Source organism: Acanthopagrus latus, chromosome 4 (genome assembly GCF_904848185.1).
Source record: "Acanthopagrus latus isolate v.2019 chromosome 4, fAcaLat1.1, whole genome shotgun sequence".
Taxonomy (NCBI): domain Eukaryota; kingdom Metazoa; phylum Chordata; class Actinopteri; order Spariformes; family Sparidae; genus Acanthopagrus; species Acanthopagrus latus.
In genome coordinates, this window is record NC_051042.1 from 679,498 (window position 1) to 700,781 (window position 21,284).

A 21,284-nucleotide genomic window follows, 5' to 3' on the forward strand; every position below is an offset into this window, starting at 1 on the left:
ACACTTATGACACATATGAAGATTTCCAAAGTCCTAGACAATATATTTTCTCATATCATGACAACGATAACATCAAAATACTGCCTAGGCCTACCCAGAACAATATAATTCATTATTAAGCTCCAGTGACTGTAAACTGTCTAAATACACAGCAAACAGAGACAGTCAGCTGAAACTGCCGCTGCACCTGAACTCAGTAATGTTAAAAGATCCATTAGTATACTGCAACACAGTAACTGTATTACTGGTGTTGTTCTCATACATTGGGAGGCCAGGAGAAAATGCACCATTTACCTATTCACACACAGTGCCCATGTTGATCTGCTCTGCAATAATAGCCCACATATGTATTTGACAAACAATGGCAATATATTGTCATTTTGCCTTACGTATATACTACAAATTATGATGAATGTACATTTTGATATAACATGGGTAAAGTGTTTAATCATGTACTAGTTACTGACACAAATTTAGAAAAAAGAACATGTAACGTTGTTTTGGGCATCCGCAGATGAAACTGTTAATCATGGGTCACAAATACTCCCCCAGATTTCCCTGGGACCCCCTAGGTAGCTTTGAGCTTCAGTTGGTCAGGGTGACAGACCCCCCACTGACCAGTTTAACAAAAGTGCAGCTCCCCCTTCACTCTCCCTTGCCTTGCCCCCAGCTCTTTCTCCTGGACCCCCTGTCCTCTGAGCTCCTTCTCTCCTGGATCACCTCAGCAGGCCTCCAAAACTCCTCTCCACAGCAGCAAGACAAGGTCCTTTTCATACCAATGCTCAGTTAGCCCCAGCTGCTGTGACACAAACCTTGCTAGCTAACTTCACAAGCAAGAGGAACATAAGCAGACAGCTGCTACTTCAGCAAAGCAATTTTACTATTATCATCATTAGACTCTGCGTGGCCAGGACAGCACTGTTCAACACTGGCATTACAATGGTCTCCTGCTCGGAGGGGGGCTGGGAACCATCAGCACCTTTTCTTCAAGGACTGGTCACAGTGAATTGGGTCTAGATAGCACACACAGAGTAGCATGGCTCAGTCCAGGACTGTTAAAACTTTTGTTGATGTAAGTGCGAGTTGAATGTATTAGGTTTGAGTGTTATTGTGATCTCTTATTGTGACACACACAGTAAAAGTAAGTAAAAATTAAAAGACTTTTAAACCTACATGCTGTCGAGGTGATACTGTACAACAGTGAATGTTGCCAACCTCTACTGGCTATCATATTTCCTCTTCAGGGGTGGTGCTCCTAACCCTAACCCCTAACCCATCCCACCTGTGCTGCAAATGATAGTTTTTTCAGCATATTGCCATAGATTGGATGCTGCAAAAGGTTCATGGCCTTTAGTGGATATTTCTGCTGCTTGCCAGCTGTGTGACTTTTCAACTAAGTGGATGATATTAAATCTCACTTTGATGGTTGTTTCTGTAAATGTGTAGACATCATGTACCATTTGAAATGACTGGACACCACAGGATAAATACATTAAATGCATTGCTCTCTCATTGTATATAGATACAATATTGTGCAGAATGGACCAATTTAGCAAAATCCCAACATGGTGATTTTGTATTGGACGAGGCTCAGGCTACAGCTCTCTTCAATGGAAACATTATGGGTTGATGAAAACAGATGTTGGCCTGGATTTGGATGTGTGTGTGTGTGTGTTTTTTCCCCCTTCACTAGTTTGCCATTTTACAACCATGCATGCTTTGTCAGAGGCTGCAATTATGTGTGCATAATATCTATGATCTGAGACAATTATAGGAAACAACCTTGATATTTTCATTCAAATAAAGCAGGTCAGAAATATTCAATTCTTTGTTGCCCATGCAGAAGGTTATATTTAAATGATTGTTTAAACGGCTGCTTTAATCTTTAACAGCGGTGATGAGCGATATATACAGGGGAGCGATTGTGACATGGAATAACAGCTGAGTTCCTGACAATATGCTTGTTCTTTTAAGAATCTATATTTCCATATAGTAGCTGTTGTTCATACACTAGAAAATCTCTCGATAATCTCTGTATTTCCCTTTTATGATTGAAATTGATTAACAGCAGGTAAAGATGGTGGTTTGACACAAACAACTTTACCCTGACCAACTTCCATTTAGCTTCTATACCGTAAAATGGACCAGAACAAAAGCAACCAGAAAACATCATCTGTGCAATACTTTTGCCTCCTCTGAACTGTTCCATTAGGTAGGAGGCAGACTTAGTTATCTGGGTAAAAAACAACAAACTAGATGTCAGTGACATCTACAAGCACTCAGACACACAGCCATTGGAAGCAATGAAAATGTTGCATTTGCAGTGCTGAGCCAGCAACTTTCATTGGAAAGAATGTCCTGCCATGTTTGGTCCATGGACTGAGGTCCTCATTAGCTGGTCAGATTCCCTTCAAATGACACTAGTTGCTAGTACTAAGCAGGCCTTTACCATACAATAAAACAAAGCTGAGTGGTGAAGCTCCACAGTGAGGTCAGAGGTGTGGCTGAGATTTTCTGCAGCATCAAAGATCCGTTGAAGCCAGCACTTCTGAGAGTAAAGCCCCCGGACAAAGAGCTGCGATCCACAGCGCTGTGGTTATCAGCGCTGGGTTTTGACCTGGTGTTAGGGGCTAGCTGGCTGATCAAACAGTGATGTGTTGGCTCAGATAGCTGGCGGCACATCCAGCCAGACAGCCTCAACAGAGCCACAAAGCCTCATCAGGCCTCTGGACTCACAGCGCTGCGCTGCCCACAAGCAGCTTCGGCCAGCCATTTATTTTGCGCTAATTAGCCGTTACAACATGAAGGGCTTTCCATTGAGCCACTGAATCCTGGACAGTCGAAGCCCCGAGTGCTGACAACACAGGCCTGAGTCAGCCTGGAAGAGACGCTTTGTTCACCCTCTCTCTCTCTCTCTCTCTCTCTCTCTCTCACACACACACACACACACACACACACACACACACACACACACACACACACACACACACACACACACACACACACACACACACACAAATATGCACACATGCTTGCAAATAAATCACATATAAATACTTGTTCACCACAAACTGACCCCACCTATAAACACACCACACACTTAAACAGACTCTACACACATATTCACAGTACAGTGCCCACACATTTGCACACAAACACACACACACACACACACACGTGTGTGTGTGTGTGTGTGTGTGTGTGTGTGTGTGTGTGTTTGTTGATTCTTTCAAATTGATGTTTAATCAAACTACATGGTAAGACTGTACTGCACTATATTTTAAGATGTTGTACGTTTTATGTTTAAGATTAGTGTTGTCTCACAATGTCTAAAAATATGAATATGTAGTTTGCCCCTTGTGAAATATTTAAATTTAAAAAAATATTGTTAAAAAAATGTCATTCTTGTGGATGTGTTAAATGCACATTTATATTGTGCTTTCAATCAAGTGGTCTACAACACTTGTCACATTGATCCATTCAGACACACATATATACACTGATAGCTGATAACCTGCTCATCATGAGTGATACAGCACTTAGTATCCAAAGCGGCCCACAATATTCCCATACATTCACAACCCAGTGGAACAGACATCAGCAGCAATGTCAGAAAAAAACCTTTGGTGTATGCACTGATTCAGCAGCCATCATTGGAATGAATGGAAACAATCACGTAAATCATGTAATGTGCTATCTTCTTGTAATGCATCTGTGGTAATAACTAAAAGCTGAATGTAGTTGTCCAATTCATTACTTTGGCTGTATAACTTTTCAGTGGGCGCACACACACATGCATGCACGCGCACACACACACACACGCACCAGAGAGGGTGTGATCAGATGATTTCTGCAGCGTCACCTCCCACCAGTCAGCAGCTACTCCATAAAGTTTCCTGTCATCAGGGCCTTGTTCAACATCAACATCCCACCAACCCCCTAATCTTCCAGTTACATCTCTGCTCCAGTAAAGCAAACACAGGAAATAGGATGCTGCTACAAATATTACTTCTATCCCAGGCCCATCCACCACCCCACCATCATTGCCTCCAGTCCTGTTCTGCTTCACTGTGGTTTTTTAAGGTTAGACTTCCATCAGTTTGCTGATATATGAGAATGGGTTTCTTTTTTTAAATATTTCCATCAGTCAGCCTCTGTCACTTCCTGGTTCCCATGTAGCCTAAAACATAGGTTATTTTAGCTGGAAAACAAAAAAAAAAGATTCAACATCCTGCTCCATGACCTATTTAGGGACTTCTAAGATGATTAAACTTGTCATTGAGATGTCAGAGGCAGACAAGATTCAGGGAGGAATGCTTTTTTAAATGAACATTTTGAAATATATTTACTGAATATTGACACTGTATCCACACTGTAGTTTTTTGAGTAATCCTCCTGACAAACCAACCAACTAACCAACCAACCAACCAATGGACTCAGGTGAAAACACAACCTCCTTGGGGTTGGTCACATGTTTGTGACAGGGGCAAGTCATTCAAGTTACAGATAAGAGCATCATATTTTGTTTTATTCAAAATTATGAAAATTATGTTTGAAGCGATAAGGAGCTTGGAAGATTATAAAACATTTAATTATCAATCTGCTCTTACCAAAAGAACCAAAGTAATCAGATTATGAAATCCTCAATCTGGGGTTAGGGGTCTTTCACTGATCCTGTGTACTAAATACTTTAATCAAAGACATTTTGGAGGACATCTTGCCATCTGGATTATGTTCATGAGTCACTGCTTTTTGTACTCCAGGAAGAGTTCTGATTCATCAGAAGTCATAGGGATGATGCTGGGGTGGATGGTAGGTGTAACAGGTGACACTGGAGAGGAAGGTCCATATTAGGTTTAGGCTAAAACAATTAGGTTCAGGTTAGGGACAGCTGGTTGTTAAACATTGATAAAACCAAACATATCTTATCTCATTTCAATACTGAAGCAAGGCCATGATCGTTAAATAACCTTAACCAAGAGCTCTGAGTTGCTTAAATACCACACGCTCAAATTTCACAGTCCACATAGTTATTTGACCCATTGTTAAAATCAATTTATGGATTAATTTAATAAAATGACTCCGATGACAGAAATCACAAAAAAGAGCTGAGTCATCCAAATCCTTCTGTGTATGGTGGAGATGTTTGTACAGTTGAATAAAACAGATGGACGTCTAAAGCCTCCCCTGGAGTCTTATCAAATGCTACTACATGGCCACATCTGTGTGTATTTGGGGGCCTTTTGACATGTACAAGTGTGAGACAGCCTGGAGAAGAGAAACAGGGAGGGGAAATGTGGGTGGTAGGGGTTTTGAAGCAGAACCTTTTATGAGTGCTGTGATTATAGTGAGGCTCAAAGTAGGTCACACACTTTGGGCCTGCTTGCACAAAGAGCAGGAGTGTTCTCATTGTGCAGGAAGATTAGCAGGTTGAGAGTATTATGGTAGGGCAGAGCCGTGCAGGGCCAGGCATGGCCAGGAGCTGCCACAGTGCCTCACAACACACAGCGCTGCCTCTGTCTGCATCTACTTCCATTACCTCATAGCTATGTGCATGCTGATAATATGTGATAGCGTGTGGGAAGTAGTGCTATGTAGGGTCACACTGAGATATGGATTCAATCAGAGCACTGGAACACTCAGTTTCTTCCACACTTACTGTACATTATTAGCCATGTAATTAATACACACTTGTCTACATGCCAGTGGAGCCATCATTACATAAATAAATCAGTGAGGAAAGCTTTGTTGGGACTCACCACACTCTGAGATTCTACTACTGGATATATGGAAATGCATATGGTCATCAAATGAACAGGAATCTCTGTTACAGCTTTAGGCTTTACTTACACATGCCTGATGAATCAGCTTGCGAGGCAGCTGGATTCAGTGTGATTCTGTGATCCAGCAAATCCATTTTGCCAGGCTTCAAGCTTCAGTATGCCCACAGTAGTTCCTTGGAAGAACTGCTTGCAGCTACAGGCGGGGTTTAGGTGTGCAGATAGAAGAAACAACCCTGGTGCCTCCTCCAAAGGTTAGCTCAGATGCTAGCATCAGTTCTATCAGAACTAGAGAGTTTATTTCATTGAAAGAAGAGCAAGGCATAGCACTGAAGACTGTTCTTGATTGAAAAGATGTTTTCATTCTTCTCTTGACTGGCAATGGCAAGTAATGAAGCTCAGCGCAAGTTCAATCCGGAGGACTGTCTTTTCATTCACTTCTCTCCCTCCATTCACCTGATATGGTGTTTCTTCATGTACTCTCTCTCCATTTAACCAACCAGATCTGCCACAAAGACTTTCAGCCAATCGTATCTCTGCTCTCAAATATAAAACTGCTCTTCTCTCTGCTGTCAGCCATTATTTCAGGAAATCACGCGACCATCATGCACCAGCTCTTCATCCAGTAGCTAGATTCTACTCACCAGAATCAACTCCCACATCAGCAGATTTCTGGGATCTATCTTCCTCCATCACCACCACCGGTGTCTAGACTCAAATATCACTTCATCACCATGGAGTCTAGTGGCGAAACTTTCTCATTCTTTTGTACTCGTGGAAATAAATCTTCATGTTCACTTATAAAAATGAACAAGTCACCCCTGATTGAACTTGTTATACTAACTGGCTCCATAGCGGTGGCGCTCTCTTACTGTCAATCTGATTGGTTGAAGTTAGACTGTGGTATACGGTGTTAGACAGATTACTCTTTGGGAGTTCCTGCACTTTTCCAATCAGTTTCTAGCAGCACCATTTTGAGATGGTTCTGTGTGACAAACATCTGGTGATGGTCCATAAGACAAAAACCTACATTTGAATTTCAATGTCACACCGAAGGTCTGCGATGCACTGCAACCATTTTAATTATTATCTAGCCCATAAAGAGATTTATAAATACTGAAAATGTCATTATGAAAAGTTTCATCTGGCCAACTGGCACCTAAATCAACACTGAGCAGCTATCACAGGAGACTGTCCTTCAAAGGAGAAAGACAGCATGCATGGTTTCAATTAGTTCTCAGAATCAACACACACTCAAGATTTCAATTAATTGAGTAAAGCTATCTTAAACTAATACATGTAGGTTATAATGTTAATGTTTTGTTTAAACTGTTTTACAGAAGTGTTGATTTAACAAAAGAGTCAATTTAGAGGATGCACTTTGCGGAGCTCTATAACTATTTTGCATTATATAGAGAGATGTTTCTGTTATCTGGCTCATCCTGACTGATATAAATGATGGTGACAAAGAGTGTTACTGGCTAAAGGAACTCCAGCCTGTCTGGAGCAAAGATGGGTGAGATTATAATGCCACAAAGTCCGCAGTGGGAGGAGATTGGGGTGGATGGATATAACAACAAAACATTGGAATTTTAACAATGAATTCCTCTCACCATGACTATTGACATTCCCTAACCTTAACCAAGTGGTTATTACTGGAAGCATCAAGCTGAAGTGATTTTAACTAAAACATATAAAGTATATAACCTTAGTTAAGTTACCATCATTTTTCACTAAATATTACCAAGGTGGAAAGAGCTTTTTGGCCAGTCAAGATTGTCATTCACTCCGGCCAGGATTTATTCGAAGACATTAGCCAGCAAGTTTCCGTTCTGACAACCGCTCCTGACCAGGAGGAATAAGGAAGAGGTCTGGAATTCAGCCAAGGGACAGACAGGATCTTTTTCACTGTGCCCAGCTCATAGAGCAACCACCTGCTCAGCAAACACCTGGCAGTCCTTGCATCAAGGTGGCAGGTTACTAATATTTTAATTTTAAATTAAAAAGTCAGAATAAAGGGTGTAAAAAAAAGTCAAAGGCCAAGCAAAATAAGGCCAGGATGAGAGGGAAACCGGATCAAAGCCAATTTGGTGCAATGAAGTGAGGAAATTGTGCCTTTAGATGTATAATTTTTATTTAGATGAAAGCAAAACTTCTGTACCATATTTTTGGTTTGCTCTGTGGGAGAATCAAAAAGTCATGTCTTAGTTTGTGTTATTGTTCACGTTTCTTCTTCTTTCTTTTTTTCCTGTGTATACAGGACAGTGTGTCATCTGAGAACAGCTTGGATGATACTGTTTTAAGTACAGAGGGTGATGTTTCTGGAAAGGAAATTGCTGAAAGATTTGTCTGCTTGGGGAGAAGGGTTGAATAGCCACCCACTTGGAGGGGCTAGATTTGTCTGATGCACAAAGGTAAGATCAATGGTTATAAGTAATGCGATGGGATAAGGGATAATGGGATAAGTAATAGGAATATTCTCTATTTGATGGGTTCTCTGAATGCCATCTCTGAATCAAGTGTGGGATCGGTCGAGCTTTGGGTTAAGGATCGGATTGAAGTCACCTCTGATAATAAATGAACCTTTCTCATTGGACAGAAAACCAACTAACACCCATGTGAATGGTAACAATTCGCATTATTTCCCACATCAAATGACTGCAGTAGTCACAGGAGTTTATCAGCTCAAGCTCTGATTGGCTGTGATGGAAACGACACACTTGGGTGGGAAGTTAATTTTAATTTGTTACCAGGCGCAACTTCTGTTATCAGCTCCAGAAAAACATTCATTCAGACTGTTACACTAGAAGGCTCTTAAAAGAAGTTTTCACATCTTCTCGATGTAGTCTTGTGAGGTATGTGATCTACGATTCTACTGTTTAATTCAATGACTCGTGAGAATAAAGTGTATTAAAAATGAATGTAGCCCATAAATGTTGGCTTTTGTTATGTTCACTATTGTGGTCCATTAATAATAAAAGTGCAAACAAATGGGTCAAAACTGTAATTTTGTTTAGTATTAACTTTTTTTCTGTATTAGTATTGGAATAACAGTTTAGACAAATTTAGACAACATGCGTGCTATCTATTAGGTTCTGAGTTTAAATGTCTTCGAAGCTCTTCAGTTACGTGTTCATTAGGGGTCGACCACGATCATCAGCCTCGCTGATAGGATATGTGATGTTATCTGAATTTTACCATTTATATGTTACTTTGCAGTATTTAAGAAGCCCTAGCACTCAGGGAATGTAAGGGCTCTCTGCTTTAAATGTGTATATATATATATATACATACACACACCATACACTACACAAGACTAATGCAACATAACCTACACAATGAATGGCATGTTTTGTTTCTGTATCATCCAAAATAAATCATTTTTTCATCCTTTCTATATGTGTATAAGTGCAGAGAAACAGATGCAGATGAGGACAGCAGCATGGACTAAATTGGGTATCCACATATACACTCACATTCCACAAATGTGCAGTCGGCACGGGTAGATAGATGCATTCCACATGGTCATAAATTTGTGGGGGTTCGTGGTCGTCTGCACAGATGTCGACACCCACTCTCCTGACCAGCTGATGAAGTCTACGTCACAAGGTTCCCTTCACACCTGCAGAAATCTGCTTTAAGGCGACTAGCTCATGATCATCAAAATGAAAACCATTAGAACCTTTTCACACTGACATGTTTGCTCAAGAGACATGCTTTGATCTCCATGTATTTCAGTGAAGTAGTTACAGCAACACTGCGATGTGGCTATGTTTTTCTGTCAAGGAGTGAGAGGAGAAATGTCTACAGAGACACATGTCACACAATGGACTATTTTTGAGTAATCCTTGTCCCTCTCTCACTGTCCAAATATCATCAAAATCTGTCAGTTAGCCTGAAAGGGGGACGAGGGACTAACGAGAAATAGTGAACCTGGTAAAGAGTATTTGGAAATGATGTCAGCAATTCCAACAAAGAGTCAGGCTGTGCATGAAACCTTGTTGAGAGACATTTCTGGTTAGGTCACAGGCTGCTGTCCTCTCATTCTTTGGACCATAGAAAGGTCACAGACAAACAAGCAGTGCTGCTCAGAGGCTGTTGGTCGTGATTTGTGTGATATGTAAATCAAATGCATGTAGATAAGTAAAAAGTACAATGTTTACCCCCATAAATATCATGGAGTGTAAGTATGGGATAACATAATACAGTACCTCAAAATTGTACTGAAGAACATTACTTCAGTAAATGTAAATGTAAACTTTTAATGTACAAACCTGAGAGCCTCCATCTGAGACAGGTTTAATGCAGAAGACTCAACAGTAATGTGTTGACATTTGAAAGTGCTGACCTTCCAGGTAAAGCCTCTGTTTGTGTGGGTGACTTTGTCCTGCCACGGGACAATTCAAAACCTTTACACCAGGATTAAACCTTCAACTCTCTATTGTTGTTTCACTTCTGTTCTCCCAAAAATCCCTCATCTTACCTGGTCAACAGCTTAACATTCTAAGATAAATATATTCTAAGATGCAACACTATAATGAACAGCTTGCTAGGCTGAATGTGTTTGCAGTGAGACCATTCAGAGAGTGACTACAAACAGGCTGGATGTGTCAGGACCTGCAGCTGAGAGGAAAACAAGGAAGTGAAGGAAGAGATTAGCAGGAAAAATAGAAGAAAAGCTCTTTCCACACTCCTGTGGGTCAATGAGGCTGAGGTGACACGGTCCACTAAGCATCAGTTAGGAAATACCACCATCTGCTCCCTACATGCACCTACCATACGCTAAATTAACTGTCATCCTGCTTATGACCATTTCCAAGAATCAAAGAAAGGCAAAGGTGTATTTTCAACTGGGGATTTCTTTAATTTTATGATTTGTTTACATGGGACATATTCTGGAGCTACAACCATGAGTCTATTAACTGATCGATATATAGAAACTCTGCAACTACTGTGATGATCCCTTCTCTAGTTGCCACCTCTCCAGTATAAGGATTTACTGCTTTTGTCTGTTTCACATAATTGTATATGGAAATTGTTTTGGACTGTTTGTCAAACAAAAAAAGACATTTGAAGAAATCACTTTTGGCTCTGGGAAAATACTGTGATTTATTTATTTATTTATTTATTTCCGTTTTATGACATTTAACAAACTAAATGAATAATTAATAATGAAAATAATCATTAGTTGCAGCCATGATAAGTTAAAAATAACTCCTTTAACCCCACTCGACATCTTTGGGATGAACTGCAACCCCCACAGAGAGCCAGGACTTAAAATCTCACTCTTATGGCTGAATGGGATCAAATTCCCGATGCTAGGTTCCAACACCCTGTGAGTTTGGACACACTGACATTTTACTGGGTTTTCTGAAACTATTTTACATTAACAATCCTTGGTTCACATGTGATCACACAAAGGGCTCTATCTTATGCTTGGTGCAAAGCAGCACGCAGAGCAGCGCAAGTGTCATTGCTAGTTTCAGGCTGACACAGTTGTCGTTTTCAAGCAAATGTTCCTCCGCCCACCTGTTCACCCCTGGGTGTGTGAAAAGCAACAGGGCCATAGACCAACAAAAAGCTGCTCTGCAGTCAAAATACTATTTACAGGATGCATTAGATGCTCCTACGCAGGGAGGTTGACACTGTTCATTCACTCTGATTTTATGATTTGTGAGGCTGCTTTCAGTTTTTAATATGTCCATGAACACAGTCATGTACTAAAACAAATATTGTGACACATTTAATCAGCAAAACTAAAAGTTGTACTTATTATCCAAAGGAAAGAAGTCAGGAGTTTTAAATAATCAATGACGCTCATCAGCTGTTCCTCATGACTAAATGCTAATGTAAAGATACAGATATGGTTTCTGCTGCTGGAGGACTGCTGCAGATAATGTCATTAATATTTCTTCATTATGTGAATGTTATGATGTATTTCTCCACTCCTGATCAGGATGATGCTTTTTATGACCCGTCCCAACTGATCTACGGCCTGAGATTCACAAACATACAGAGGGACAGCAGCGTTCCTCCTCCTCCTCAGTATATTATCAGAGTATTTTTTCATAGAAGTCCAAGAGAGTTGTTGATGGGACAGATGATTGTGAAATGGCGGAGGCAGAGTGTCCAGCAGCTTGGATCACATCCCTGTCCCTCAGGGAAGACAAGTGCCACTGTTTAATATGTGTCGCAGGCACAGACAACCCTGCACACAGGAGAACATCCAGGGACCGGACATTGAGACGGTGATATCTTAGTACCTGGGAGTTCACCTGAACAATCAACTGGACTGGACCGATCACTCTGCAGCGACTAACCAGAAAGGTCAGAGCAGACTCCAACTGTGTGCCCTCACTTGCTCACTGATGTGAGTATAATATATATGATTATGGCAGAAAGAACCCTAATCCTTTAATTCGATCAAGCCTAATCCAACATCAAACTTTATAGCCCTGTATCACTTTCAAGTACAAACCACTCATAACTACTTAACTATAGTTTAAACTCACTTGATCTAGGATCTACATGAAATTGTGCTCAGCCACATCAAAATGCCTGAACTTTTTCATCAAGAACCATGCTTTATGTCCTGAACACTGAAGAAAATGATGAAAAACAATCTATCTCACAATGTTAAAGAAAGTGAGATCCAATATCCAGACCCACACCAAAAAAAAAAAAAAAAGTGGTCTATTTTGGGCCGAGACCCATCCTCCATCTGAGCTGACCTGACTCAACGGAGCTCAACCAAATTGAAACTATGAGGTCTACTTAAAAGTAAACCAGTCACACATGCAACATACTCATACAGACACTTCAATAACATGTCCACATATGCTCACATGTACACATAACACCAAATGAAAGGTGTCTTCATGTCTTTTACAGATCAGTAATGTTAGTGCCATTTGGTAAACTAAATATGTTGCACCAAGAACAAAAAACCCTCTACACTTTGGGTTCATGTGGTCAAATGGGGAAACCAACAGGAAAGAAAAGTGCTTTGACTTTTATGGATGGAGGCCAATTCTCTAACTTCCAAGGGCATAAATCACAATTGTAGATGGATCAGTTCCAGGATTGCATAACACAGAAACAGGGAGGCTCACAGAGGCAGAAGAAATCCATGTAGGAAAAGGAACAGAACTTCACAAAGTAGATCATTCTTTAGCCACTGCATCGCTTCAGAGAATGTTTAATTTCTTTTGCAAAATATGTTTGTGAGGAAACATAATCGCTTTCTGGATTACATTTGCTGGTTGCTCTTTTTTAAATCCAGGAAAGTTGGTGAATGGTTTGGAATTCAAAGATCAGGACTCAAAGCAGACAGAGAGCAGGGTTTACATCCTGCATCCCATGTGTTGTTAGGTTTCAGCTACTAAAACACTCGGTTTGGATTAAGGAAAGTTGGTGGTTTTGATTAAGATGTCGAGGCATCCTAACTTGTTCTTCAGTCTCTTCCAAACCTCAACTCAGCACTTTATGTCACTAAAACAGAACCATAGAAAAGTGAGTAATACTGTACCTACCAGTAGCAGATTGGAGGGAAAAACAAATGGCATATGTTGACAGTAAACATTTTGTAAATGTTCAATATGCGACTACGTTCAGACTGATACTGCAGAACCCTCACGTCAACAAGTCAACAAGTCAACAAGCCCCAACACCACACAGGTGCAGCGCAGAGGCACAACTGGCACAACTTTTGACAAACTGCATTGCAATGTCATCTGGCAACATAACACATTGGCAGGTCCAATGTTGAAGACAGTCATTTACAGCTCTAAAATGATCAAGACATAATTTACAACAGATGTGTGAAACTGGTGAGCTTTGTAGAGACTGGCTGCAAAGACAGGAATCTTTTATGATCCACCGCTGTACACTGTTCAGCCCACACAATATACACACATGAAACCAGAGCAATATGCCTTTCAAGGTGAAGTCTCATCAGAAAGTGATGGAGGGGGGACCTCCAATCTAGTCCTTATAATGACCCTCAGGATCTTTTCAGCTCCTCCTCAGACAGCAGAGTTGATGATCTCATTTAACCTATGATCATCAGCCGTCCATACACTGCCGACACAGTACACTAACACAACTCTGTAATAAAACTGTCCAGCTACACATGGTAGAGCTCCTCATTTCCCTCCAAGGGAAAATGGCTGGACCAGTCTTTCCCATAAATAATGTCAGGGTTCTGTCTCCAGGCCGGCTTGTTGTATATCTTATATTGTGTTAATCACAGAATTCTGCCATGACAAGGTTAAAAAGTAATCGTTTCATTTCATCATGTATCTCACTGTATTAATGTATCGTTTGACATTTTTGTTGTCCTGCACAAGAAGACCCACAATCGTAGGGATTTCACCACAATATGTGCTGTGTCCCCATATCTAGAGATAGTGTATGCATTTCTGAATTAAAATGTATGGAATCAGCCAGACCCTTGGTTAAATATTTCCCTGAGTTGTGCACTTGCATTATCCCAAATGCTTCCAACAATGTTCAAACCCATATAAATCAATGATTTATTCAAGGCTGGGTTGCCAGTCGCCAGTTGGTTGCCAGTCACTCTAACCTCCAGGAAAACATATGAAGCAGGGCGAGAAGAGACTTGGTGAAGGAGATTGAATATAGCATAACACTGTTGATGGTTCAGTGGTATTTTGAACATAACGTGAGAAAACACAAACACACTCTACTCTAGCTGCTGGAAGTGACAGTGACCACTATGAGCATAAACTATTGTGTGACAAGAAAATGCTCATATATATGAATTTAAATAATACTACATTTGACATCATAAAGTGTTAATCCTTTGCCATCCTTGCTGATAATACAAAATATTCCAACCATGGCAGATAAGCACTGAGTATGAAAAAATCTCACTCACACCTCAGGGCTCCCATAGGTACCTCTAACAACATAAATCATAAATTGTGCATTCATTCAATATGCTGAGTGGCTGTTGAGAACAGGCATGAATATTGTACCTATTAACATTATACTATGTCACAAACACTGCCTTAGTGGACGTGACAAGGGTGGATGTGGTGTGTTGTTGAACAAAACCTCATGAGGAGGAGGTCATAGTGGACTGTTAAACCACACATAAAACACGGACCTTCAACCCACTTTGTATCACTACAGGGTTGGTTTTCTATGCAGCTGAACACTAGTAAACTCCATTTCTCCTGCACCCAGGGCCCTCCACTCTTTCCTCAGCACAAGCCCCTCAAATGAAGAAAAACATGTCATCTGTCAGATTGTATGGCAACTGTATCAACTTCACTACTGTTCCACATTTTATAAACTAGGCAGTGCTGCTAAACTATGAACCAACTTGCAGTAAGTCCTCAGATCCTGAACAGGAGAAGTGCTTTAGAAAATAAATATGAGCAGATATTCGTACCAACAGGTCCAAGAAAAATGAATGATTCACGTAAAGTGCATAATAAACAACAGAAATCCTTATTACACCCCACTACCATCACTCACCATCAGGATATCTTTTAAGGGTATATGATAGAACCATGAGACGTGAATGAGTCTACTCTCAAAACAACCTCAGAGACACATTTTCCACAAAAACACCAGTGACTCCCTCATCACTTTGTGTTTTGATGAATCTTTAACCTTTGCCACCTGAAGCCTGTGCTCCACACACACAGCACCAATATACCACACAGATGAGCAGAGTGAATTTCAAGGCCAAAATATTTTCTCTGTATAAGACGAGTGTGTGTGTGTGTGTGCGTGTGTGTGTGTGTGCGCGTGTGTGTGTGTGTTAAAGGTAAGTGTGTATAAACACACACAGACAATGTAAAACACAAAGTAGCACTCACCGACAGTATCGCAGGGTTCATCCTTGTGAACGCAGAAATCTGTCCTAGAAGAGAAAAAAACAACCCGTTAACTCAGTCTAGCTTCATCTGTAGCTCTAACTGCACTGACAGCACAGATTACAGGACTGGTTTATTACAATCAGACATCCATTCATGCAGAATCCACCAACACAGGACAAGTCTCTGTTTAAGGGTTATGCTAGAAAAACCAATTTGGATGGCAGAAGTGTTTCTTCTGTGCGGCCTCACAGGTGAAGAGGCAGCTGTCATAAGGGTGGCTCATGACACATACACCGGCTGATGGATGTCACGTTAGATTAGATATGAAAGTATGAAAAGATAAAACCATTTTGGTAGTTACCATGGAATTAAATTCTGAGCTCTAAATAGTAGAAGTATTTGTCAGAGGTGCCAACTCAATATCTGACACGCTTTCAATGAACCATTTAAGCCTGATTTATGCTGTCAAAAAAAGTCACTTGTGACCATACATGGGCATGGGTTGCAACTATTCTATTCAACTGTTTATATATAAACAGTAGAAATATGGCACTCACTTGTGATCTACCAAAAATGAGGACTTGTGTGTCTTTGATTTGCCAGTGCAGAGACTTGCACGCAGCACTGCACAGCAGGGAAACTTGTGCCAGCTTCAACTTTTTACAGAACGATCTGCTGTTGTTTTGCCAGAGCGTGCTACGTTGTCTTCCCCACTGTCTTGAAGGACTGACTCCATTAATATGAATGAGGAGGCTCAGTTGGTCTGTGCACAGCCTAAGAGGTGACACAAGACATCTTAAAGCTCCACTCTGTTGAAATGAAAAGTAACTGGGCAGGTTCATCAAAACTGTCCATTCAGTTACACTTCTTGCTAAATGATAGTGCTTGTGCATCATTTTCAAGTAACGGGGGAGAAGATGAAGGATTTAGCCATTTCCACCTGATAGACAGACAGATCTGGAGAGGGTGAGTGTTGGCGGAAACTTTGGAGTCGTAAATATTTACAGCTGCAGGTTTTTACGACCCTGGGTAGTGCCGAGTGTGCTCGCACTGCAGCAACAGCAGTGGAGGAGGAGAGGTTCCCACTGACATGTGGGAGTGCTCATCTAGGTGTGAACAGCTGCACATCTTCCATCTGGAAACTGGACCCCAACAAGACCTAGTTGTCACTGTGTGAGTTTGAAGGAATGTTGTGCTACTGTATGTAAATTGTGTCTATGGGTTTACTGGTATAGGCTTTTGGAAGGACCAGAACTTGTCCATGACCTGTCTGTGATGGTTGAAAAGAGACGGTCCAAACATTAATATTGAAAGCTCCCAAAAATGAAATGATGTTTTGACCTACAAGACCAAGAAGCAAAGTTGTCTTTCTCTCTTTCCAGCACAAATGTGTTGTAATTCTTTATCATTTTCACCTTGTCTCACAACTTTTGTCAATCCTGTGATTTCATGTCTAGACCCAGCCATCTCCAGGTCAACAGAGGAAGTGACAACAACCACCCAAAAGTGCAACTCAGCATCTCTTACCATTCATCAAAACAAAAGACAATGGAGAAATCACCTTCAGCGCTTGGTACTCTGATGGACAGTGCAATCTGTCCACTACATTTGTGTAAAATGTGGTTGCATAAACAGGCAATCTGATATTCAAAATATCATACATGACTTGTTATTTAATTGCACAGTTACGTTTTTGCCAAAAACATGAATCAATGGAGACATAACACAAATATGAAATGGCCTCAATCGTGTAATATTTGAATAAAACAAGCAAGCACCACATGACTAACAGTAGTTGATCACGATCACCATGTCAGCATCATGATCATGTTGATCAAACGGTCATTAATTCATGTCGAGACTTGATGAGGAGACATGACAGATTTCCATCTTCACAGCTCAAGAAAATAAAACTATGTAATTATTATAATGAATATTATTAGTTTACAGAAAGACTCAATATCCCAGAGTCTAAACGCTGTGACTTCTTCTCTACCCTGACCAGACTGAAAAATTGTGGAGAAACTGGTTTTGTACTTGTAGTACACTGAATTGTATTTAGTCAAGCCCACACCGCCACAATATGTCTACAGCACTGCTGCAGGAATGAAGCCTGCGGACGCCATTTTGCAGGGCACAGAGCTGTGAGGAGCAGGAAGAGTCTGCCGTGTGGTTTCCATCAGCATTAAGAGGACATGGTGACACAGAACTATTTGCCATCTCAGAAGGATGCAAAGACTTGAAGCAGGAGATAAAGGGTTAGGGGGGGTTAGGGTAACCCCAGATCGACCAGTGTTGAGGATGCTTCCTCTCACAAAACTGCCAACAACTCATGTGAAGTCCAAACAGGAGCTTCGTACTAGTAGTAAAAGTACACAGAAAACACATTTCAATTCACTGATACTATTCACATCACATGAGTAAGACACCAAACTGTCTGATTTTAATAAAGTGTTCAAGGCCTACAGTTTTGGAAATTAATTCTTAAGTTTTTATTTTCTTATGTCAAGCACTTTGAAATAAACACGCCTGACATCATTTGCTGTCTGGAAACTTGTTTTTAAACAAACAAACACAGAGAGACAATAGCTATAAATCATTACACATCAAATGTTGATCAGCTGTTATACATTGCCCACTACAGTACAAATAAATCTGCCTGTCAGTATTAAAATGAAAACACATGTCCCCATTTTTCTGATGAGTTTAAGCCATGAGAATCCATGTGAACTAAAGAAACAACATGATATTTAAGGAGGTGAATGCAAGGTCATCACAACAAAATAATTAATTCCCCAGATTTTCAACAAGCTTAGTCGTGATGTTCGACAGTTTAGCTGCGAACTGCAGTTCAAATTCAGCTGAGTTTGAAAATAACAGTGGTGAGTCTGGAGTTCACTTATCTACATACGAAAGGGAAGGAACTGGCCACTGCAGCATGAAATGCATCTTTATTATAAGATGTTTAATCTCTGAACTTTATGACAAAACAGCATGTTAAAATCACAGTCACAAGTGAACATTGTTTCTCCTCATTGGCTTCCATTAGAATGAGAGGAAGGAGGGGGATGACATCCAGCAAAAGGCCACGTGTAGGATTGGAGAGCTGAGCCTGTGGTGAGGACACAGCCTCTGTGCATGGGCGAATCTTCTCCCAGCAACTTCTAACCACTCCAACTCCCAAATATCATCGGAGTTGATAAACTGCTTGGACAAGAGCCAAGTATGCACTGCTGAATTCTGGTCAATCCCACTGTGAGACACTTGATAAAGACAGGGCCTGAACAATAGGAAATGTCTGAATTCATTCTTGTTATATTTCAAAAATAGTTTAATTTCTATCGTCAACCATTGTTTCTTGTCAGTGCTGATTTAGCAATGTATACATGCCAAGATGTCTCAGAATACAGCCTCTGTCAGTGTCAGGTTTACGTCAGTATTTTCCAAAAGCTTTTTTCCGTGTCCCCACAAAAATGTTATGCAACAGTCTTCAGATCTTTTCACTTTTTGAAAAGATACATTTCCTGGTGAAATGAACTCTAGTTAGACACAATGCCACAACAGAAACAATAATTATCGGCTTGTGGTTGTATGCCTCCACCAACCAGACAAGTTGCAGTTTGCATCCTTGTCTGTGTAGACTCATAAAATGTATGTGGTAAAGACTTTGAGGAAACTTACAAGACATGACCTCCCCTTCTGTTCCTAAGTTTGAATAATGTGTTGGCAATGTGCGTTACAAAGTGTTTTTGTAGTTTCAAAACTTTATGAATGAGCAGAGAATCTTACCTTTGATCTGCATTATAATAAATCAAATTCTATTACTTTATCAATTTTCTCCTACAAGACATTTGTGTGAAATCTTTTCCTATTTGGCATATTAATTCTTGAATTCTTTCCAAAACATTTTTGTGAGGTCACAGTGATCTCTGACAGGTCACCTGACATGTATCATGGCTGTGTGGGGACAAGAGCAGTGTGCAGAACACACATCCCTGCAGCACACCACTGCTGACTGAGCGCTGGATGTGGTTTTCCTGAGCTTCAGGCACAGTGAGCTTGGATAATTCTACAGGTTAGTTCTGATTGTCCTGTAGTGTTGGAGCTCATGTTGTCCTGCTGGCGAGGAAACAATCTGTTTATTCCTGGTAACACTGAATTTCTCTAACTTTTTTCTTTTCCCTTATGATGCAAGCTGTGTCATTCTCTCACTGTCCTCTCTCGTAGCTTTCTCCTCCTCCTCCTCCTCCTCCTCCTCCTCCTCCTCCTCCTCCTCCTCCTCCTCCTCCTCTCGTTTCACTCAGAACATCTACCTATCCTGGGTCCTGCTGCCTCACATACTGACGGATCTGGATCATCACACCCTGGGCTCCACTGGATCATTGCTCAAAAAAAGTGATGCCTTTTTATTCTATTTTCTTTATTTATTCTGTTTTTTTTCCAATATCTTGTGTGGCCTGCCCTCTTCCAGGTCACCATGGTGGAGAGGCGGTCATGTGGCTCGAGCACCACTTGACCTGCTAAGTCTTCTCCTGGATCCACACACTTCATATATAATCATAATTTGTAGCACATATTCTGTCAGTGCAGCTTGTAAACTGTGATCTTTTTGTTCATCATTGTACAAACAACATCTATTGCATGTCTGTCCGTCCGGGAAGAGGGATCTTCCTCTGTGGCTCTTCTTGAGGTTTCCTCCATCTTTCTCCCCTGTTTAAAAGTTATTTTTACTCAATATGTGAAGTTTTTCCTCATTCTAATCGAGGGTCTAAGGACAGAGGATGTCGTTCACTGTACAGATTGTGAAACCCATTGAGGCAATGTGATTGTGATTTATTGGGCTATATAAATAAAATATATCTGATTTCAGCTTAAGTTCGTCAACCAGATCCTTGCATATGTTCCTGAGGAGTTGAGATGTAGCAGGATGGATTGCAGTCCCATGTTGACTGCATCATCTCCTGACGTCTCTGCAGTGGTTCTGATTTTAAAATCAATTATTGTACAGCTCTCATCAATTATATCCTTGATGTTTGGTCAAATGGTTTTGTCAGCCACATTTCAGAGCCTTGTAAATGTGACAGGCCGTTTGTTGTGGTCAATCGAGAACTCTCGACTTCAAAGGAGGCGGCCCCTGAACTGGGACATGGTATCTGCCCATAAAAATCCTAGTCCCCTTCATGAGCTGATGGAGTCTGGTGTCTAATCACTCCTCCCTCAGTCTGTCAGTGAGGTAGAATTGTTCTCCATCCTCATGCTTCAGTCCCAACAAGGCAGCGCCTGGCACAACATGACACATTCCTAATTAAGGATTAGCTATTATTACCTGCTGTAACTGTAGGCAGGGAGAGTGGGGGTAAAATGAATCCTTTTGTTTAACTGGGTACTCATGTCTGCTGTCAGATCCTATCCTGTCTCTGCTTGCTGTGAGGAGAGGGAGGAGGGCATGGATAAAGTGGCCTTTTGTTCTTGAGATGGTTTGTTACAAACCTGATCTGCCCCCTAACACAACCACCACTACTGTCCTAAGGCGTCCTGTGTGAGGACAGGAGCAGTCAGGATCAACATCTGCAGGAGGGGGGCAGAGGAGGGGGGCAGAGGATGCTGCCAGCAGCGATCAGAGCGAGAGTGAGGTAGCATGCAGGCAAATTAA

At 41.0% G+C, this 21,284-nt stretch overlaps 1 protein-coding gene across 5 annotated transcripts in view; it reads right to left on the reverse strand.

Annotated features, from left to right (window-relative positions):
- adamts17 (ADAM metallopeptidase with thrombospondin type 1 motif, 17) overlaps window positions 1-21,284 on the reverse strand; it is a 107,074-nt gene that overhangs the window by 52,654 nt on the left and 33,136 nt on the right. For all 5 annotated transcript variants that reach the window (XM_037096468.1, XM_037096467.1, XM_037096469.1 and 2 more), the window contains one exon: window positions 15,632-15,675. In XM_037096468.1, coding sequence (XP_036952363.1) covers window positions 15,632-15,675 — 44 coding nt within the window. The remainder of the gene's footprint in view (window positions 1-15,631; window positions 15,676-21,284) is intronic.